This window comes from Pseudophryne corroboree, chromosome 6 (assembly GCF_028390025.1).
Source record: "Pseudophryne corroboree isolate aPseCor3 chromosome 6, aPseCor3.hap2, whole genome shotgun sequence".
Taxonomy (NCBI): Eukaryota; Metazoa; Chordata; class Amphibia; order Anura; family Myobatrachidae; genus Pseudophryne; species Pseudophryne corroboree.
In genome coordinates, this window is record NC_086449.1 from 148,954,178 (window position 1) to 148,977,702 (window position 23,525).

Consider the following 23,525-nt stretch of genomic DNA (forward strand, 5'->3'; position numbering starts at 1 on the left):
AACACAGCCTGTAGCATAGCAGTTAGGAGCTGATTGGCTGGTACTTACTTTCTCTCCATTTTACAGTATCTCTCTCCAAGCTTTGATACATCTCCTGCTGTGTCAGCCAAGCATACTAATAAGAGGTTTTCAACATGCAAAGCAAGTCTAAAGGCACACGGAAGGGAATGACTTCATTTTGAAAGTATTTAGTTTATAGTAGGATGCTAAGGAGTAGGAGCTTAGCAGGGAATGAAGGCTGGTAATGAATGACAAACAAGAGGATGCCGTCTGCAAACCTTATGGGTGGAACCCTTCATGCTAGTACCCTCTATTTCTGGAGAAATATGAATCCATTCGACAAGTGGCTCAATACAGTAGATAAAACAAAAGTTAAGGGTTAAAGGGAACAACACTGCCTAGTTCCATTATTGATCACAAAGCCCCAGGAGAGGAAGCAGTTATGAAAAACCCGAGCCGAGGACATAGAGTGCAGTGGTAACAGTGCCTCTAAACACCTACCAGAGAACCAAAATCCAGCCATAACACCATTCATGTAGCCCTAACAGAGAGTATAAAAGTCTTGTACTGCATACAGGAAGGGCATGAGAAATGGAATCCCTGATAAGATGCACAATTCCATAATTTTAAGAGCTCTTCTGGCATTCTTGGGAGCTTGCTGGCCATTATATCTGATCTAAATTGACCAGTTCAGGAATAAGAGGATTTAATGGATTTACTAACATAAACGTATACATTTTCATATCCGAGCTAGAAATGCAATGGGATAGTAATTTTGACTAAGGTTAGGGTCCTTGCCAGGTTTAGGAATTGCTATTATACTCAACTCTTTCTGGAAAGCTATATAAAATTGTTGGAGTAGCCATCAGGCTCAGGGGCTTTATCCTTCTTAAGGGACACCACTGCACAATGAAGCTCAGCCATTGATCAAGCGGAATTAAGTAAGAGTTGATGTTCTCTCGAACAGTAGAAAGTTAAGAACAATGTGTTGTGAGGATGGGCTTTATGACAGGCCTCTAAGACTAATAGTTGGGCCTCCAATTCTTTATGTGACTGTTCTTTGCACTTCTTAATACGAGAGGCAACTTGAATGGCTTTTATATCATAGAAGAGAGGGGTAGTCAGTGAAGATGGTATATGCAAAGGTGTAACAAGGGCGGAGTGAGCGGGGCACGTGCCCTGGGTGCCGTGACACTATGGCCGGCTGCTGACTATAACACATAATAATGCAATCCAGCCTGAGGAGAAAAGCGGGGGGCCCCTTCCCTTGCAGAGTTCAGCAGCAGGCTGTGGAAGTCTTGGATGGGCGGCGGCCATGCAAAAGAGCTTAAAGGCCACTGCCCCCCAGGTGAAGAATGCATGTCGCCTGCTGGTTTTGTTTAGTTTTGGGAGGGTCTTGGGAAGGGGGGGTGGGGGCATTTTTATCTTGCCTTGGGCGGCATACCCCCATGTTACGCCTTTGGGTATATCATAGAGAGGAGGAATCAGGGCAGATGGTATATCATAGAGAAGAGGAGGAGTCAGGGGAGATGGTATATAATATATGAGAGGAGGAGACAGTGGAGCTGGCATATCGCAGAGCAGATGAGGAGTCAGGGGAGAAGATAAATTATAGAGGAGAGGAGGAGGTAGTATCATTGTGGAGAAGAGTCAGGGAAAGTGCTATACCATATAGGAGAGGAGGAGCCAGTAGTGCTGGTATTTCATAGAGGAGAAGAAGAGTCAGGGAAGATGTTATATCACAGAGGTGAGGAAGAGTGAGGGGCGATGGTATATAATAGAGGCGAAGAAGAGTGAGGGGAGATGGTATATAACGGAGAAGAGAAGTAAGGGGAGATTGTATAAAATAGAGGTGAGGAAGAGTCTGGGGAGAAGATATAATATAGAGGAAGAGTCGGAGGAGTGGGGTAGTATATCATAGAAAAGAGGAGGAATCAGGGGAGATGGTTTATAACAGAGGAGAGGACGAGTCAGGGGAGATGTTATAATATAGGGCAGGAGTCAACGGATGTAGTATATCATAGCCTAGAGAAGGAGACAGTGAGCTGGCATATCATAGAGGAGAGGAGGAGTCAAGGTGTCACAATCCTGTCTAAATTCATATAATTTGTTGACTAAAGGGCAGTACTGACGGGAAGATTTCCCCAGAGATGCACAGACCGCTAGCACAGACCGCTCAGCACACATCTCTCCCCCCGCTCAGCACAGCGCGATGTGCTGACTGAGGAGGGGACGGACACGGGGGGCCGCTCATTTCACCCAGCTGTGAAATTAGCGACCTGCTAGATTGCCACTCTAGCACCGGCGATAGCGACGAGCGGGACCGTGCATCACTGTCGCCGGCACCCCTACACATGGAGCAATGTTCAGCTAATTTATAAGTAATGTAGTTAGATTGCTTAGAAATTAGCTGAACATCGCTCCGTGTGAACCCCTCTTTACCTCTGCCATCTGTCCTGGATCCTGCATATTTTCTGCTCACTGGGATAAATAGCTCACCAGAACCATGAGTTCCCTGAGTGCTGAGTTCTCTGTCTGGAGGGTGAAGCTTGCTAATGAGCTGCACCTGTGCTGATTAACCCTCTGTGTGAATACTGAATTCAGCAAGTCTCTCCATGCTGTGCCTACACTGCATTGTCCATGTTGTCGTTATACTACATGCCTCCCTGACTCCAGTGGTCACCAGATACAGTCTCCGCTGACTCTGCGGCCATTACTACCTCGATGTGGTCCCACAACGCTGGAGTTCCCTCCAAAACCAGCTATGGACATCATTCCTGGTCAGCTGACCATCCTGGACCCAATCCAGAATGACTTCCTCGTCATGTGAATCCCTCATCCAGTCAGTAGTGAGCAAGGGGTATAAATTCCAAGTCCCAGCACTGGCAAGCTGTCAGTGCTTGGTTGTCTCTCAGCCTGGAGTGAGCTCCAGTATATCCTGCTGGTAAATATCCATCTCTAGCACTACCTGACTCCCAGGATGATTTAAAGGGCCACTACTGCAATAACATCGCAGCATTTCCAGATTCACTGGTGTGCCATTCCAGTGATCCAGAGGGACTGTTCTTCATATAATTTCGGTCATAGTGACTCTGCTGGTTCCATCCAGCATCTGGAAAACCTGCTGTGCTAGTTCCGCCCAGCCTTCTGCAAACCTACTCCGCAGTTTCCATCCAGCATCTGGAAAATCTGCTGTGCTGGTTCCGACCAGCATTCTACAAACCTGCCTTGCTGGTTCCATCCAGCATTCTGAACTCCTGCTGTGCTGGTTCCGTTCAGCATTCTACAAACCTGCCTTGCTGGTTCCGTCCAGCATTCTGAACTCCTGCCTTGCTGGTTCCGGCCAGCATTAAGAAAACTTGCCTTGCTAGTTCCGTCCAGCATTCTGAACTCCTGCCTAGTCGGAAAGCAAATTCCGACATCCTGAACTCCTGCCTAGTCATAAAGCCAATCACGACATCCTGAACTCCTGCCTAGTCGGAAAGCCAATCCCGACATCCTGAACTCCTGCCTGCTCGGAAAGACAATCCCGACATCATGAAAACCTGCCTGGTCGGAAAGCCAATCCCGACATCCTGAAAACCTGCTTCGCTGGTCAAGTCAATCCCAGCGTTCTGATTAACCTGCCATGTCTGCATGTGTAGGAGATATATCAAGCCTGCCCAATTCTGCCCTAAGCTCTCAAGTCCAAACCCAGTATTTAGTCCTAGTCCAGATTTACAAATAACTACAGGCGTGACACAAGGAATATAGTATAATATAAAGGAGAGGCAGAGTCAGGGTAGATAGTAAAATACAGAGGAGAGCAGGAGTCAGAGTAAGTAGTATATTATAGCTTTGAGGAGGAGTCAGTGGTGGTAGTATATCATAGAACAGAGGAGGGGTCAGGGGAGATGGTGTATAATAGAGGAGAGGAAGAGTCATGGGAGATGGTATATAATAGAGAAGAGGAGGAGTCAGGGGAGATTGTATATAATATGGGTGAGGAAGAGTCAGGGCAGATGGTATAATATAAAGGAGGAGTCAGGAGAGTGAGTATACCATAGAAAAGAGAAGGAGTCAGGGAAGATGGTATATAATAGAGGAGGGGAGTCAGCGGAGATGATATAATATAGAGGTAGAGACAGGGGAAATGGTAAAACAGAGAGGAGAGGAGGAGTCAGGGAAGGTAGTATATTATAGAGGAGAGAAAGAGTAATGGGATATGGTATATTATAGATGTACAAGAAATTGTATATTATTTGCAATCAAACCCTATAAAGCCATAAGAAGCATAATACAGTAAATTCAGTTCCAGTGTTCAGGCCCCAGTGAGGATGACGAGAGAATTATACAAGATATCACTCACTTTTTGGAATGTCCTCCCCTCTAAGAATCTTCACACGTACACTGGCGACATGAGTGTAAACTAAAGAATAAGTGAGCAGGTTGGATTCCACATCATCGTCGTCGGGCACGTTCTGATCTTCTACCTGAAAAGTGCAAACTACACTCATAACATCATCATTTCACAGACACTGCTCAGCCTCTGCAGTGTTTGCTCTGGAGTCTTTACACACAGAATGGTAACAAGCTCCAAATCTGAAAGCTTAGGGACTGATTCAGAGGTGTGCGCTAATGCTGCCGCAGATGCGGATGTTTACACAGCGGTTATGCGAAAATTTGTAAATGCCACAGACACCTGGATATGTATTGAGATGCCCACTGGGGGCTTTGCAAATCCCAGCAGCTACATACAAAGACACAACATCTGTCACAAATCAGTTGATCATCGAAGCTCTGTGTAGCCCTGTGGTCGTGCAGCATTGCAGTTCCAGTCTCAAACACCCTCAAAATGGTCACGACATGCCTGCATATTTGCCACCCAGTGACAAACGATGACTTACTGTCAATCACTTTGCAAATATATTGTCTCTGCAGCCGCCATCACATGACCATTGTGCACATGCGCAGTGCGACTAAAGCTAGGTATTCACTATACAATTATCTGGCAGATTATCTGCCAGATCTGGCTGGTTGGAATGCAAATCTGGTAATGCATGAGAGCAAATGACAATCAACCATTTGCTCCCAATCACTGAAACATGACAAAAACTGTTGTTCATGCAAATTGGTTAAAGCCGTGATTTAACCAATTTGTCTGAATGACAGGTTTAGGCCAGTTTCCAGTGTTTGGGAGCAAATGGTCGATTGTCATTTGTTCTCATCCATTACCAGATTTTCATTCCAACCAGCCAGATCTGTCAGCGGTCTTCCGTCAGCCAGTCACATAACCGCATCCCACTGTAGCTGCCCTTCTCACTGACCGCCACCCCGCCCCTACTGTAATTGCCCTCCTCACTGACCGCCACCCCGCCCCTACTGTAACTGCCCTCCTCACTGATTGGCACCCCACACCTACTGTAGCTGCCCTCCTCACTGATCGGCACCCCACACTTACTGTAGCTGCCCTCCTCACTGCTCGGCACCCCACACCTACTGTAGCTGGCCTCCTCCCTGCTCGGCACCCCACACCTACTGTAGCTGCCCTCCTCACTGACCGCCACCCCGCCCCTACTGTAACTGCCCTCCTCACTGATTGGCACCCCCCACCTACTGTAGCTGCCCTCCTCACTGATCGGCAACCCACACTTACTGTAGCTGCCCTCCTCACTGCTCGGCACCCCACACCTACTGTAGCTGGCCTCCTCCCTGCTCGGCACCCCACACCTACTGTAGCTGCCCTCCTCACTGATCGGCACCCCACACCTACTATAGCTGCCTTCCTCACTGTTATGCACACCAGTGCCTGCAGGAAAGTACTAGTGTCAGAACTGTTATGCACTCCAGTGTCTGCAGGAATGTACTGGTGTTTGAACTGTTATGCAAAACAAATGGACTCACAGACAAACTGGGGAATATGACATAACGTACACAGAAGGTGATAGGGTAACAAAATACACACACAGTGAACAGAGAAGCCCAGAGGCTAAGGAACTGGGTATCTCCCTTGTATTAGAACTGCTCAGATGTAAAAAGCAAGATGTTGTGTTTTAATACGTAGAGAACCCGAAATGCTGTTGCTAAGGGCAACAGCAAAACCCTAAAGGGTTACCAACGGGTGTGGCAGTAAACTCCTTGGTCAGAGATGGAATGATAGACACAAGGAGAGCCTCCACAATCCTGATTCTCACTTGCAGTGCACAGGTTTAAGCTTACTGCCACTAAACTGACCCCTGACACCTAGCACAGTGAGACAGGATTAGACAGGCAAGTGTTAGAATACAGCCGCAAACTTGCTAAGTTCACAGAGTAATAACAGAACCCCAGCAAGCTAAACGACTGACTCCAGTCTTACTGCTAGGTCTGGATTGGCAGAGTGTAATACCAAATCCCCAGGCCTATTTGCAGTAAGCAACAAACAAATACAAAGCTACACAGTACTGGCTAACTTTCATGAACTGACTAACCAACAGAGATTCAGCAGCATCTGCTTACCCTGAAAAGAGGCCTTATAAAGCAGGTGCTGTCCACGCCCCACTCAGACCTCACAGACTGTGAGCACAAAAACCAGCACCGGATCCCCTGCCGTGCACAGAGCCTATAACCACTGCACAGCAAAAGACCCGAACCGGAGTATCAGCTGCGCTCAGGTTACTCCACTAGCACTTGTCTCCCGGTTGCCATGACGACGTGGCAGCACAGGGCAGGAGACCCTAACAGTACCCCCCCTCTGACGAGGGGTCAAAGAACCCCTACCACCGGGTTTATCGGGGAACTGCGAGAAGAAAGAGCGTATCAGTCTGGGGGCATGAAGATCACAACTGCGCACCCACGACCGCTCCTCCGGGCCATACCCCTTCCAGTGCACCAAAAATGACAGCCGACCCCGAACCACCTTGGAGTCAAGAATCCTTTCAACAACAAACTCCCTCTGGCCACGTATCAGAAGAGGGGAAGGTCTTCCACTGGAAGGATTACTAATCGCCCGTTTTAAAAGGGAACAATGAAATGTTTTATTGATACCCAAAGAACGGGGCAGATCTAACTGAAATGCCACCGGATTGATAACCCTGGTGATCTTATAAGGGCCGATGAACCGGGGCCCTAACTTATGAGATGGCTGTCTCAACTTCAAATTCTTGGTAGACAACCAGACGAAGTCTCCTAATTTGAAGCTGCAGGGTCTTTTCCGCTTATCAAAAACCCTTTTGGTCACTAATGACACAGACACAAGGGCTTTCTTCACTTTCCGCCAAATACCTCTAAGGACCGAAACCACAGAGGAACCACCAGGCGTGGAGTCCAGGGGGTCAAAAGAATTGGCCTTAGGATGATGCCCATACACACAAAGGAAGGGAGAGATCCCTGTAGCAGAGTGAGCCGCGTTGTTATAGGCAAACTCCGCCATGGACAGATGAGCAACCCAGTCAGTCTGACACTTGGAGACATAACACCTGAGGAACTGCTCCAAGGACTGGTTCACCCTTTCAGTCTGCCCATTAGACTGCGGATGGTAGCCTGACGACAAGCTGACAGAAATCTGGAGATCGGAACAAAATGCCCTCCAGAATTTGGCCACAAACTGGGATCCGCGGTCAGAGACCACATCAAGTGGCAACCCGTGGAGACGCACAACATGCAGCATAAATAATTCAGACAGGCGTCTGGCTGATGGCAGCCCAACCAGTGGAACGAAGTGCGCCATCTTCGAAAACCTGTCAACGACAACCCAGATGGCTGTCATCCCCGAGGATTTGGGCAAGTCCACCACAAAATCCATTGAAATGTGGGTCCATGGCTTAGATGGGATAGAGAGTGGATGTAATGGGCCAACAGGAACCCCTCTAGGAGTCTTATTTCGGGCACAGATGTCACATGCCCGAACCCACTGATCCACATCCTTAGCCACCGAGGGCCACCACACCGCCCTAGATAGCAACTCCCGAGTTCTGGCAATACCCGGGTGACCTGCCGACTTCTTGGCATGGAATTCCAGGAACACTCGCTGTCTTAACCTAGGAGGCACAAACAAAAGACCTACCGGAAGGTCTGGAGGAGCCTGCTCCTGTGCTCTAAGGACTAATGATAAGAGGTCCTGGGTAATGCCCACTTTAATACATGATGGGGAAACAATGGGCAACGGCTCCTCGGTGGTCTCCTGGATTGGAGCAAAACTCCGCGAGAGCGCATCAGCCTTGATGTTTTTTGACCCAGGGCGATATGTTATCAAAAAATTAAAGCGAGCAAAAAACAAAGCCCATCGTGCCTGCCTGGCATTGAGACGCTTCGCTGACTCTAAATATGCCAGATTCTTATGGTCAGTGAGAATTGAGACCACAAACTTAGCCCCCTCAAGCCAGTGTCTCCACTCCTCGAGTGCATCCTTAATAGCCAACAATTCCCGGTTACCCACGTCATAATTCATCTCGGCAGGCTAAAATTTACGGGAAAAGTAAGCACAGGGATGAAGGCGATTATCAGACACTCCCATCTGAGAAAGCACTGCCCCAATACCCATCTCAGAGGCATCCACCTCCACCACAAAAGGACGCTCTGGATCTGGGTGTCGCAGCACCTTGGCCGAAACAAATGCCCTTTTGAGACGGGCAAAAGCCGCTTTAGCCTCACAAGACCAGTGAGCAACATCCGCCCCTTTCTTAGTGAGTGCCACCAAGGGCGCCACTATAGACGAAAATCCAGCGATAAATCGTCTATAAAAATTCGCAAAGCCCAGGAAACGCTGAAGCGCCTTCAAACTAGTGGGCTGCACCCAATCCAGGACTGCCTGTACCTTGGAACCCTCCATTTGGAAACCTTCTGGGGAGATAATATATCCTAGAAATGCGATTTGCTGAACTTCAAATTCGCACTTCTCCAGCTTCGCCCCAAGCCGGCGGTCTCTGAGTTTCTGGAGGACTAAGCGTACATGCTTCCGATGTTCCTCCAGGGAATGGGAGAAGATTAGGATGTCATCTAAGTATACAACTAAGAATCTATCCAAATATTCCCTGAGCACATCATTCATGAAATCCTGGAAGACTGCCGGGGCATTACAGAGCCCAAAAGGCATCACCAAATATTCATAATGCCCTGAGTGGGTATTAAAGGCAGTCTTCCATTCATCCCCCTCTCTTATTCGGATTAGATTGTACGCACCGCGTAGGTCAATCTTAGAAAAAATGGTGGCAGTACGAAGCTGGTCAAACAAGACCGAAATGAGAGGCAGTGGGTATGAGTTTTTAATCGTGATACGGTTCAATTCCCTGAAGTCGATGCAGGGTCGCAACGAACCGTCCTTTTTACCCACGAAGAAGAACCCCGACCCAACTGGAGACTGTGAAGGTCTGATAAATCCCTTAGCCAAGTTCTCCTGAATGTACTCTGCCATAGCCTGAGTCTCAGGACGTGACAGGGAGTACAACCTGCTCTTGGGAAGCTTAGCATTTGGCAACAAATCAATGGCACAGTCATAGGGGCGATGGGGAGGTAGTACCTCTGCAACTTTTTTGGAGAACACGTCCGCAAAATCTGCATAACACCCTGGCAATCCTGGCAAACTTAGCTGCGAGAGCCTGACTGGAAGGCTCAAGCAACTCCTGAAACAATCAGTACCCCAACTAAGAATCTCCCCAGAGACCCAGTCAAATTGAGGATTGTGGGCCCTTAACCAGGGTAACCCCAACACCAATGGGGCAAAAGTACAGACAGTCACATAAAAGGACAATTTTTCAGAGTGTGTGGCTCCAATAAACAAAGAAATCTGGCTAGTGCAAGAGGTAATTTTACCTTGGGATAATGGTTCCCCGTTTAACCCACAAATCCACAAATCTCAATTTCCGATGCCAAGGGTACTAAGGGAACAGAGTGTTTTAGGGCGAATTGGCGGTCCATAAAAACCCCGTCGGCCCCACTGTCCACAAAGGCCACAGTTTGACCGAGGATCTTCAAGGTCACCGGAATGATAAAAGTCTTCTTGGGAAATTCTGACTTCTGGCCTGACAGGATATTTCCCATCACCCTCAGGCCCTGAAGTTTTCCGGCTTTTCTGGGCATGATACTACCACATGACCTTTATTCCCACAGTACAAACACAACCCCTGCTGTCTCCTCCGCGTCTTCTCACGCGAGGAGAGGCGGGTAGCCCCAATCTGCATAGGCTCCTCAGAAAATTCCTCAGAGTCTGAGGTTCCCTTGGGAAGGAAGGAAATCTCAGTCTCCCTTTCAAGCCTACGCTCTCTCAGCCGTCTATCCACCCGGATGGATAACTGCATGAGCTGATCCAAGCTATCAGGCAAGGGATATTGTACCAGTTGGTCCTTTATCTGGTTAGAAAGACCTCTTCGGTACTGGTGTCTCAGGGCTGGGTCATTCCACTGGGTATCATGGGCCAACCTCCGAAACTCCGTACAGTAAACCTCAACTGGCCTTCGCCCTTGCTTAAGGATCGAAATCTGAGCCTCGGCTGAGGCCGTCTTGTCAGGGTCATCATACAACATGCCCAGTGCCGTAAAAAAAGCATCAACACTTTTAAGCGACGGACAGTCAGGCTGCAACCCATATGCCCAGACCTGTGGGTCTCCTTGTAGCAAGGAAATCACTATGCCCACCCGCTGAATCTCCGACCCAGAAGACTGAGGCCTAAGCCGGAAGTATAGCTTGCAGCTCTCCTTGAAACAAAAGAACTGCGAGCGATCTCCAGAAAAACGATCCGGGAGATTTACTTTCGGCTCCTTAACCCCTGCAGGTGCTGCTGCTGCGGGAGCTCCGCCAGCAGCCTGGGAGGTGTGCATTTTAATGGACAAATCATTAAATTGTCGAGTCAGGACCTGCACCTGATCGACCACCTGTTGCAACGTATTTTGAGGGGTATGCTCCATATTCCCACAAAATTTCAACAGGAGTATTAGGCTGCTGAATATGTTATGCACACCAGTGCCTGCAGGAAAGTACTAGTGTCAGAACTGTTATGCACTCCAGTGTCTGCAGGAATGTACTGGTGTTTGAACTGTTATGCAAAACAAATGGACTCACAGACAAACTGGGGAATATGACATAACGTACACAGAAGGTGATAGGGTAACAAAATACACACACAGTGAACAGAGAAGCCCAGAGGCTAAGGAACTGGGTATCTCCCTTGTATTAGAACTGCTCAGATATAAAAAGCAAGATGTTGTGTTTTAATACGTAGAGAACCCGAAATGCTGTTGCTAAGGGCAACAGCAAAACCCTAAAGGGTTACCAACGGGTGTGGCAGTAAACTCCTTGGTCAGAGATGGAATGATAGACACAAGGAGAGCCTCCACAATCCTGATTCTCACTTGCAGTGCACAGGTTTAAGCTTACTGCCACTAAACTGACCCCTGACACCTAGCACAGTGAGACAGGATTAGACAGGCAAGTGTTAGAATACAGCCGCAAACTTGCTAAGTTCACAGAGTAATAACAGAACCCCAGCAAGCTAAACGACTGACTCCAGTCTTACTGCTAGGTCTGGATTGGCAGAGTGTAATACCAAATCCCCAGGCCTATTTGCAGTAAGCAACAAACAAATACAAAGCTACACAGTACTGGCTAACTTTCATGAACTGACTAACCAACAGAGATTCAGCAGCATCTGCTTACCCTGAAAAGAGGCCTTATAAAGCAGGTGCTGTCCACGCCCCACTCAGACCTCACAGACTGTGAGCACAAAAACCAGCACCGGATCCCCTGCCGTGCACAGAGCCTATAACCACTGCACAGCAAAAGACCCGAACCGGAGTATCAGCTGCGCTCAGGTTACTCCACTAGCACTTGTCTCCCGGTTGCCATGACGACGTGGCAGCACAGGGCAGGAGACCCTAACACTCACTGATCGGCACCATGCACCTACTGTAGCTGCCCTTCTCACTGATCGGTACCCCATGCCTACTGTGGCTGCGTACCTCACTGATCAGTACCCCACCCCTACTCTAGCTGCCCATCTCACTGATCAGCACCACGCCCCTACTGTAGCGGCCCTCCTCACTGAACGGCACCTCGTGCCTACTGTGGCTGCCCTCACTGATTAGCATCCTGCACCTACTGTAGCTTCCCTGCTTATTGAACAGCACCCAGCACCTACCGTAGCTGTGCTCCTCACTGATCGGCACCCGGCACCTACTGCAGCTGCCCTCCTCACTGATCAGCACCCAGCTCCTACTGTAGCTGCGCTTCTCACTGATCGGCACCCAGCACCTACTGTAGCTGCCCTCCTCACTGATCAACATCCTGCACCTAGAGTGAACACTTCCTTCCTGGTAGTGCTCACATGCACATGCTTTACATGACTATTAATGGGACTGCAGTCTGGAATAATGCTATTTATGCCTTCAAAAAAAATGATCTTACTTCCTGCCCACTATCATTTTAGGTTACTTCTTCCAAAGAAAAATAAATAAAACAACAAATTATATATGAAATATATATTTGAACAACCACTATACACAATGTACACAATGTAGTTTTAGCACTTATGGGCTTCCTTTCTGAAATGCAAAGGACCCCCCAGAGCCTTAATCCAGCACTTAGAGGCAGTAGTGGGCCTTGAGATGCATGTAATGGAATTTCTAGATGACATAGAATTTCATATAATGGTGACTTGGTCACGCCGTAATTTTTCAGAATAGTCAGTGACAGTGGGAGGCCGAGTCTCCATCTGTATGTTAGCAGTCTGATGGGAGGTGGAGCACTTTGGAGGCCTGGGAGCGGGGACAGGGATGAGGGATGGAGGGTTCATCTAGGTGTGTCTACTCGTAATATGGGGGCAGGGTAACTGGTGAACACAGGCTCATGGAGGGCTCCATGCCACACAACCTGCACCCATGAGAAATCCACCATCCTCTATTTTAGATTTCCAAGCTGTGGCCTCTCTTCTGTGCATTTGCCTTCTTTTCAAATACATTGTTGGAAAAATGGATGCGGTGCGAGGACTTTTGGGTGGGCCGTCACATGGATTCTGTAACTGCCAGAGCCGATCCAGGTATGGAGGAATCCACGGCATGGTTAGGGAACTCGCTGCACACAGGCACCTTATGCTGTTAAAATGCCCTTGAGGTTGTCATATCATGCATTTGTTATGAGAGCTAGGGCTTCACACAGGGCCAAGGAGGAGGGAGGGCTTCTGTTTCATTTGTACTGGGTACCATAGATTCTGGTGGTAACCCTGCATATACCCATCCATTATATAGTGTAGTGTTAGTAGATCAACCTACAGTATACCATACCAAGCAAACTAATAGGGTACACAATATTCTTTTTAATGTGTATCAAATATACTTCTTGCTGCAGCTTAACCTTCACAATCCCTAATAAACTGTTTTCTGACAAACACGGGAGGGCATAGGACTCTTACCGGGGCAGAAGCACCTGCTACAAGAACAAACAGGCTGACTTTCAGATAACCTCTCACCCCAGAGTTCACATTGTCTGGTTCATACAGACTCAGCCATTTTCTCAGTATAGCATGACCTGTGAAGGACACAGTAGTAAGCAAACTAATAATGGTAAATGAAAGATAGATTTATGGCTTCAAGGACTAAACAAGAGCTGGATATAATGATATTTCTTTTTACATTTTTACATAACTTAATTTGCAAATGGGTTGAATATTAGTGCACTGCAGCTGAGGAAAGGACCAATAAATCAGGGGATTACAGCTTCAGGTACTAAAGAAAGGAAAGTTATGAATACATGATTTTCCTAAGCACTTTAACTAATTATTTATGGACCTTAATTTGTTTCCATTTCCGCTGTATACACTGTTATAGCACCTAAATTGTCACATTTTATATATATATATATATATATATATATTTATATATTCATAAGTAATGCTTGTCATGGTGATAATTATATTGTAACCAGCACATACCTGTATCATCATACACACTTCCAATGTCCATCTGAGAAAATACAGACCGTTATTTAGAAGCTAAGCAACAACTTGCTGCAGAGCATTTTGTACATATTATACCAGAATTCAAAAGAAATAAAATATCTACAGTATATTTCATCATTACATATTAAGTGATTGTCATTTTCAGCCTGCTTAAATAAACTCATCCAAATAGGTGCTTAAATGAAAGCGTATACTCTGAAATTCCACAGACTTAAAAAAAAAAAAGTATACAGTGCAAATACTGTACCCACTGAGAGCCGCAGTTAGAATAATGAGAAAAGCAAAAGAAAGGAGCACAATTTCTCCAGGACAAACCATACTGAAATCAAATAAATATATATATATATATATATATATATATATATTTATTTTTTTTATTTTTTTTGCAAAGAGCGAAAATACTGTTGTTTTTGTAAATAGTTTAGTAGATGAACATAAAGTACAGCAGAAAAAATCTGTATCTCGATAGAACCAAAATCAAAAAACATTTCAGCAGGAGAGGAGAGAGTGGTACAAATAAGTAATTACTAAGAGTCATGGGGCCTAATTCAGATCTGATCGCTGGGCTGCTAATTTTGCTGTCCTGCGATCAGATAGTCGCCACCTCCAGAGGGAATGTAAAATCGCCGTGCAAGTGTGTGATCCTATGTGTAGCTGAGCTGCGAAAATCCTCTTTGTGCAGTCTGTGTGCCGCCCAGGACTTACTCTACCAGTGCGATGAGAATAGGCTGATTGGGTCCGGAGCCGAAGTCACACACCCTCCCTGAAAACGCTTGAACATGCCTGCATTTTTCCTGACACTACCTGTAAATGCTCAGTTGCCACCCACAAACGGCCTCTTCCTGTCAATCACCTTGCGAACGCCCACGCGATCGGATTTTTCGCACCACCCCATCGCTGACCGGCGATGCCCATTGTTGTTGTCCGACGCGCATGTGCAGTGCGGTGCATACGCATGCGCAGTTAGGATCCGATTGCTCGCTGTGTGAAAACGCACAGCAGTGATGAGATCTGAATTACCCCCATGGACAATAAGAAAAGAATGAAATAAAACAAGAAAGTGCAGACAGAAAAAGCAATAAAACAACAATAAACTAAAGAAAGGTTCATATTATGCAGAATAAAAATGGTATGAGTATCGTTTTGAGTATCAAAGTAAATAGTGGCCCTCATTCCGAGTTGTTCGCTCGCAAGGCGATTTTAGCAGAGTTACACACGCTAAGCCGCCGCCTACTGGGAGTGAATCTTAGCTTCTTAAAATTGCGAACTATGGCCCTCATTCCGAGTTGATCGGTCGGTATTTTTCATCGCATCGCAATGAAAATCCGCTTAGTACGCATGCGCAATATTCGCACTGCGACTGCGCCAAGTAACTTTACTATGATGAAAGTATTTTTACTCACGGCTTTTTCATCGCTCCGGCGATCGTAATGTGATTGACAGGAAATGGGTGTTACTGGGCGGAAACACGGCGTTTTATGGGCGTGTGGATGAAAACGCTACCGTTTCCGGAAAAAACGCAGGAGTGGCTGGAGAAACGGAGGAGTGGCTGGGCGAACGCTGGGTGTGTTTGTGACGTCAAACCAGGAACGACAAGCACTGAACTGATCGCACAGGCAGAGTAAGGTTGAAGTTACTCAGAAACTGCAAAGTAGTTTGTAATCGCAATATTGCGAATACATCGGTCGCAATTTTAAGAAGCTAAGATACACTCCCAGTAGGCGTAGGCTTAGCGTGTGTAACTCTGCTAAATTCGCCTTGCGACCGATCAACTCGGAATGAGGGCCTATGTATTCGCAATATTGCGATTACAAACTACTTAGCAGTTTCAGAGTAGCTTCAGACTTACTCGGCATCTGCGATCAGTTCACTGCTTGTCGTTCCTGGTTTGACGTCATAAACACACCCAGCGTTCGCCCAGACACTCCTCCGTTTCTCCAGCCACTCCCGCGTTTTTTCCGGAAACGGTAGCGTTTTTATCCACACGCCCATAAAACGCCGTGTTTCCGCCCAGTAACACCCATTTCCTGTCAATCACACTACGATCGCCGGAGCGAAGAAAAAGCCGTGAGTAAAAAAACTATCTTCATAGCAAAATTACTTGGCGCAGTCGCAGTGCGAACATTGCGCATGCGTACTAAGCAGAAAAATGCTGCGATGCGAAGAAAATTACCGAGCGAACGACTCGGAATGAGGGCCAGTAAACGTAAACTTGCTAAAACATGTACAGGGACAATAGGGTAATGGGAAGAAGGAATGGGAACAATTCTATTCAGGAGTTCTGGCTTTTACCAGTTATGTGGCAGTACAGAAAATATGGAGGATCAGTTTATTAGTATTCTTGGGTGTTTGGTCAACCAGGGCACAGGGCGGTAAGTTGGCAAAAGATAGAGGGAAAGGTAGGACCTCACACGGGCAATATCTGGGAGCTGACCATGGGCCTTATTCAGGTTAGATCGCTATTGAGACTCAATTTGCAACTGTCTCAAAACTGCTACTGCTGAAAATGTGAAGAGCTGCCCTGAATAGTAAAAACAACCACGATGTGATCGCAAATCTGCATATGCATCTGCAGAATTGTGAACCAGTCGCAAAAAAACAAGTACCATCGACAGTTGAAGATGACCCGGTGCTACTGAGAATAATGAGAATGCAAATGCAATGACACCAGCGATTGCAAGTGACATCAGATACACGCCCAGAAAACGGCCATGACCCGCCTGCGTTTTTTCAACCACTCCCCACAAACGCCATGTTAACACCCATGAACGATCACTTCCTGTCACTGAAATTGCGGTTGCATTTCACTGAAGCTGCGATCTCATTTCGATCTTTGCGCATGCACAGTCTACAAATAATCACCCACTTTTCAATTTTGCAATTTAGCGAACTATGCTAAATACAGCCCCATATTCCAGAATGGGATCATTGTTGGACAGGACCACCAGGTACTAAGATATGTGCCAACCTGGCCGCAATGCCTCCAACACTGGTCAGAAGTGACAGGATATATCTGACGAAGGCGCTCTGGGACCAAGTACAATCTGGTGAAAACTTCATATTAGTTTTCTTTCACCGATAGCCACACTAATACAGCATTTAGAAATAGTGAGGTGTATTGCTTCCTGAATTCCATCACCCAGTGAGTACCTGAGGGTTCTTTTTTTACTGCCTTTGCATGTAGCACACAAATACTGGTCAGCTTTGGGGCCCAATTCAGAGTTGATCGTAGATGTGCAGAAAAAAAACGCACATCTACGATCAAAATCTCTGACATGCGGGGGGACACCTAGCACAGGGCTAATCCGCCTCGGATGCCAGGGCCTACCCTCCCTCGCAGAGGTGTGAAAGCATCGTATAGTGGCGATGCTTTTGCACCTGGCATTTAGCTCCCTGTCTACGCAGCCTAGCTGCAGAAGCAGTCGGCTACCCGCCATGTTTTTAGTCACAATGGCTGCACGTGACGTTACGCAGCTGCCGCGACCCGCCCCAGCAATGGTCCGGACACGCCTGCGTTGTTCGGACCGTGCCCCCCCCAATGCCGTTCGAACGCTTTCGCATCTCACTGTGTGCGTCCCCGCACTCGTTCATCGCTGGTCCCCCGTCGGCTGTACATGCAGGCCAATATGGACGATCTCGTCCATATTTACCTGCACTTCAATGCAGCCAGGTGACGGGGGGAGTGAAGAAACTTCACTCCCCCCGTCACTGCCCCTCCGCCGCCGGGTCGCCCGTCGGCTGTATCCGCCGTCGGGCAGCTCAGCGGCGGATCGGCCAATGGCCCTCATTCCGAGTTGTTCGCTCGGTATTTTTCATCGCATCGCAGTGAAAATCCGCTTAGTACGCATGCGCAATGTTCGCACTGCGACTGCGCCAAGTAACTTTACTATGAAGAAAGTATTTTTACTCACGGCTTTTTCTTCGCTCCGGCGATCGTAATGTGATTGACAGGAAATGGGTGTTACTGGGCGGAAACACGGCGTTTCAGGGGCGTGTGGCTGAAAACGCTACCGTTTCCGGAAAAAACGCAGGAGTGGCCGGAGAAACGGTGGGAGTGCCTGGGCGAACGCTGGGTGTGTTTGTGACGTCAACCAGGAACGACAAGCACTGAAATGATCGCACAGGCAGAGTAAGTCTGGAGCTACTCTGAAACTGCTAAGTAGTTAGTAATCGCATTATTGCGAATACATCGGTCGCAATTTTAAGAAGCTAAGATTCACTCCCAGTAGGCGGCGGCTTAGCGTGTGTAACTCTGCTAAATTCGCCTTGCGACCGATCAACTCGGAATGAGGGCCAATGTGTAGGGCCTATAACTCTCTCTGCACATGTTATATCTGCCCCCCCCCCCCCTGCAGTGCACATGGTTTTACCCAACTGCTAACAAAATTCCTGCTGCGATCAACTTGGAATTACCCCCAATATGCTCATGTAGCAGGAGGCATCTGAAGGAAAATTATGGCCTAAATGTATTAAGTGATAAAGTGGAGATGGATAAAGCAGTGGCGTAGCTAGACATTTGTGTGCAAGAAATGGCATCGCCTCCCCCTCTTATGTAAAATAGGGGCAGTGCGCACGTCAAAAATATAGGGGTGTGGCTTCATGGGGTAGGGATGTGGACACAAAATAATACCAGTTCATATTACGGTGCACAGTAGTCTCCATTATTCAAATTACGCCGCACAGTAGCGCCACTACACCAGGTAGAGCCCCTTTTACACATTACGGCGGGCAGCACCCCCTTTTTAAACATTACAGCAGACAGTGTCCTCTTTTTACACATTACGGCAGAGTCCCACTTTTTACACATTACGACAGACAGTCCCCCTTTTTTATACATTATGGCAGACAGTCCCCGTTTTTATACATTACGGCAGTCAGGCAGATCCCGGGCAGGGGAGGAGGAGGTGGAGGAGGGATGGGGACATGGGAGCCGCAGCAGTGCACTGTAATTGGTGGCGGCGCCGCTGCAGTGTCCCTCTCCTTCCGCATAGGCTGGCCACCGCTGCTGTGAATGCTGGGATGCGCGGAAGGAGAGGGACAGCTGCAGCGGCACTGCCACCAATTACAGTGCGCTGCTGCGGCTCCCTCCTCCCCCTCCCTCCCCTTCCTTCTCCACTGTCCCCGGTGCTGCTGCTCCTCTCCTCGCTCAGGTGGCTTGTAATATGTCAGTTTGACTCATTACAATGTTGCTGATAGGGCCGGTTCTAGACCCTTTGGCGCCCCGGGCGGAAATGGGGGCGTGGCTTCATACAGGGGGCATGGTCAGTTACGCCCCCTGTACAGTGGAGTAGCGCCGCTGAAAAAAAAATACTTACTATCCCCGCTCCCGACCGCTGCAGATCTCCGCCGGCGCCGCTCCTTTCCTCGGATGACAGACACTAGAGGTCAATTATGACCCCTAGCGTCTGTCAGTCCCACAATGCTGTGCGGTGCGCAATGACGTCATCGCGCACCGCACAGCAAAGGTCCTCTACACGAAGGGAAACTAGACGCGTAGCGTCTAGTTTCCCTTCACAGCGGGAGACAGCGGGACCAGCGGGGGACACAGCGGGCAGCACAGAGTAGCGGATCTTGCCATGGTGTGGCGCCCTCCGGATGGCGAACTCTGGAAGGCGGCGCCCCGGGCAAAAGTCCTGCTTGCCCGTGGCAAGATCCGCTACTGGTTGCTGGGTAAAGTCCCCTTGGAAAGGGGATGCGGCCAGTTGCGCCCTCAGGGCGACTGTGCTGTGTGCCAGGCACACCTGGCACACACGTAGTTACGGCCCTGAGATAAAGTGATAAAGTGGAGATGGATAAAGAGTGATAAATGACTAGCCAATCAGCTTCCTAACTGTCATGTCGCATGCAGTGTTTTAAAAAATAGGATTTTAATTACCTACCAGTAAATCCTTTTCTCATAGTCCGTAGAGGATACTGGGGTCCACATTAGTACCATGGGGTACAGACGGGTACACTAGGAGCCTTGGACACTTTAAGAAATCAATAGTGTGCACTGGCTCCTCCCTCTATTCCCCTCCTACCAGACTCAGTCTAGAAACTGTGCCCGAGGACACGGACATATCCTGAGGAAGGATGTAACAGAACAGAACAGTGGTAACATTCGAACCAGCACACACAAACAAGAGGAAAGCCATACTAACCAACTTGAGCAGGAACAGCAACAGCTGAACCAACATTACTTAACAAAATAACAGTGCAGGAAAAACGAAGCACTCGACGAGCACCCAGTATCCTCTACGGACTACGAGAAAAGGATTTACCAGTAGGTAATTAAAATCCTACTTTCTCTTATGTCCTAGAGGATACTGGGGTCCACATTAGTACCATGGGGATGTACCAAAGCTCTCAAACTGGGTGGGAGAGTGCTGAGGTTCCTGCAGAACTGATTGACCAAACTGAAGGTCCTCAGAGGCCAAAGTATCGAACTTGTAGAACTTAGCAAACGTGTTCGAACCCGACCAAGTAGCTACTCAGCAGACTTGTAAAGCCGAGACACCCCCGGCAGCCGCCCAAGAAGAACCCACCGACCTAGTAGAGTGGGCTTGTACTTCAGCAACCGGCAATCCTGCCAATGAATAAGCATGCTGGATAGTAAGCCTGATCCAGCGAGCAATAGACTGCTTTGAGGCAGAACACCCAATTTTCTTGGGATCATAGAGAACAAACAGCGAGTCAGATTTCCTGTGACGAGCTGTCCGCTTCACGTAGATCTTCAAAGCCCTCACAACATCAAAGGAATTTGAGGTAGCAGAGGTATCAGTAAGCACCGGAACCACAAAAGGGAGGTTGATATGAAACGCAGACACCACCTTAGGAAGAAATTGCTGACGAGATCTGAGTTCAGCTCTATCTTCATGAAAAAGCAAATAGGGGCTATTGTGAGACAATGCCCCCAGTTAGGGCACACGCCTTGCAGAAGCTAAGGCCAATCGTAGGGAGGCCAATCCCGGGCCGTTTTTTCAATCCCGGGATTCGGGATTGAAAAACGGTCAATCCCGGGATTCCCGGGATCCTGGGATTGCAGTAGGGATTAGAGAAAATTGTAGGGAGCAGCGCTGGAGGGAGGGTGTAGGTAGCGGTGCGGGAGGTAGGTACTGTGTAGGTAGCGGTGCGGGAGGTAGGGAGTGTGTAGGTAGTAGTGCGGGAGGTAGGGAGGGTGTAGGTAGCGGTACGGGAGGTAGGGAGGGTGTAGGTAGCGGTGCGGGACTCAGGACAGAGGGTGTAGGTCGCGGCAGGGAGGGAGGAAGGCTGCACGGAGGGAGAGAGGATCATGTGTGTAAGTAATAGTACTTACTATTAGACGGGCGGCAAGGCAACCATTAACACACTGAACGTGGCGGCATTTCAAATGAAGCGCCGGCCGCCAGCCAACCAGAGCTGGAGGACCGGCAGCCAATCAGGGAAGCGGCCGCAGCAGTCGCTCCTGATTGGCTGCCGCTGCAGCTTCCCTGATTGGCTGCCGGTCCGCCAGCTCTGATTGGCTGGCGGCCGGCGCTACATTTAAAGTGCCGAGCGCGTTCAACTTGTTCATGGCTGCTGCCCGCCTAAATGAGTAAGTACTATTACTTACACACCCACCCTCCCGCCGCCGCGCATGCGCAGTATAATCCCGTGAATCCCGGGATTGGATGCTCCAATCCCGGGATTCAAATCCCGGCATTTTAGGGCCCAAATCCCGGGATCCCGCCGATCCCGATCCCGGGATTGGCCTCCCTAGCCAATAGTGTAACGGTCTTCCACGTAATAAACTTTACGTCAACCTCCTGTAAAGGCTCAAACCATTCCAACTGTAGGAACTGCAACACCATGTTCAGATCCCAAGGTGCAGTGGGAGGCACAAAGGGCGGTTGGACGTGCAGAACCCCCTTTAAGAACGTCTGAACCTCAGGGAGGGAAGCCAATTGTTTCTGGAAGAAAATGGATAAGGCCGAAATCTGGACCTTGAAGGAGCCCAAACGTAGGCCCACATCCACACGCGACTGTAGAAAAAGGAGAAAACGTCCCAGTTGAATTTCCACTGCAGGAAATTTCCTGTTTTCACACCACATGACATATTTTTTCCAAATACGGTGGTAATGTTTAGACGTTACCCCTTTCCTGGCTTGGATCAGGGTTGGAATAACCTTGTTCAGAATGCCTTTCCGGGCTAAAATTTGACGCCCAACTTCCATGCCATCAAATGTAGCCGTGGTAAGTCTTGATAGACAAACGGCCCCTGTTGTAGAAGATCCTCTCGAAGAGGTAGAGGACATGGGTCCTCTAGGAGCATCTCCAGTAGATCCACGTACCAGGCCCTTCTTGGCTAATCCTGAGCAATGAGAATTGCTTGAACCTTTTCCCTTTTTATTCTTTTGAGAATTCTTGGGATCAGTGGAAGAGGTGGAAACACGTAAACCATTTGGTAGACCCATGGAGTCACCAGAGCGTCCACCGCCACTGCATGCGGGTCCCTCGTCCTGGAACAACACCGCTTTAGCTTCTTGTTGAGACGAGAGGCCATCATGTCTATCTGTGAAATTCCCCACCGACGTGTTAAGGACTCGAACACCTGCCGGTGAAGGCCCCACTCTCCCGGGTGGAGGTCGTGTCTGCTGAGGAAGTCCGCTTCCCAGTTGTCTACTCCCAGAATGAAGATTGCCGACAGTGCCACCGCGTGTCTTTCTGCCCAGATGAGAATTCTTGTTACCTCTGACATTGCTGCTATGCATTCTGCACTGTCAGTTTATGTACATTACTGCCGTCACATTGTCTGACTGAACCTGAATGGCGTGATTTTGAAGAAGATGCGATGCAAGTAGCAGGGCGTTGTATATGGCCCATAGTTCCAGAATGTTGATTGGAAGAATGGTTTCCTGATTTGACCAATTCCTAGGAACTGTACCCCCTGGGTGACTGCTCCCTAACCTCTGAGGCTTGCGTCTGTGGTTAGCAGAACCCAATTTTGAATCCCGAACCTTCGACCCTCGGTCAGGTGAGAAGTCTGAAGCCACCACAGAAGAGAAATCCTGGCTTTTGGTGACATACGTATCCTCTGGTGCATGTGAAGAAGCAATCCGGACCATTTGTCCAGCAGATCCAGCTGGAAGAGCCTCGCATGAAACCTTCCGTACTGCAGAGTCTCATAAGAGGTGACCATATTCCCCAGAAGGCGAATGCATAGATGCATCGATATCCGGGATGGTTTTAGGACATCCTGCACCATCAACTGGATTACCAATGCCTTTTCCAACGGAAGGTATACCTTCTGTTCCTCCGTATCCAGTATCATCTCCAGAAACGAAAGCCTCCGTGTTGGTTCCAGGTGGGATTTTGGTAGATTCAGAATCCATCCGTGATCCTGAAGTAGTTGGGTTGAGAGGGCAATGCTGTCCAAAAACCTCTCCCTGGAAGGCACTTTTATCAGCAGGTCGTCCAGGTACGGTATTATGTTCACTCCCTGCTTGTGAAGGAGAAACATAACCTCTGGCATTACCTTGGTGAACACCCTCGGTGCCGTGGAGAAGTCAAATGGCAGGGCCTGAAACTGGTAGTGACAGTCCTGTAGTGCAAACCTTAGATAAGGCTGATGAGGTGGCCAAATTGGAATGTGAAGGTACGCATCCTTGATATCCAGAGACACCAG

At 48.4% G+C, this 23,525-nt stretch overlaps 1 protein-coding gene across 1 annotated transcript in view; it reads right to left on the reverse strand.

The window, feature by feature from the left end:
- Window positions 1-23,525, reverse strand: part of FER1L5 (fer-1 like family member 5) — a 926,196-nt gene that overhangs the window by 574,110 nt on the left and 328,561 nt on the right. The window contains exons 11-13 of the mRNA XM_063929941.1: window positions 13,877-13,907; window positions 13,358-13,473; window positions 4,349-4,472 (exon numbers count right to left, since the gene is read on the reverse strand). Of these exons, the coding sequence (XP_063786011.1) occupies window positions 4,349-4,472; window positions 13,358-13,473; window positions 13,877-13,907 (271 nt within the window). The remainder of the gene's footprint in view (window positions 1-4,348; window positions 4,473-13,357; window positions 13,474-13,876; window positions 13,908-23,525) is intronic.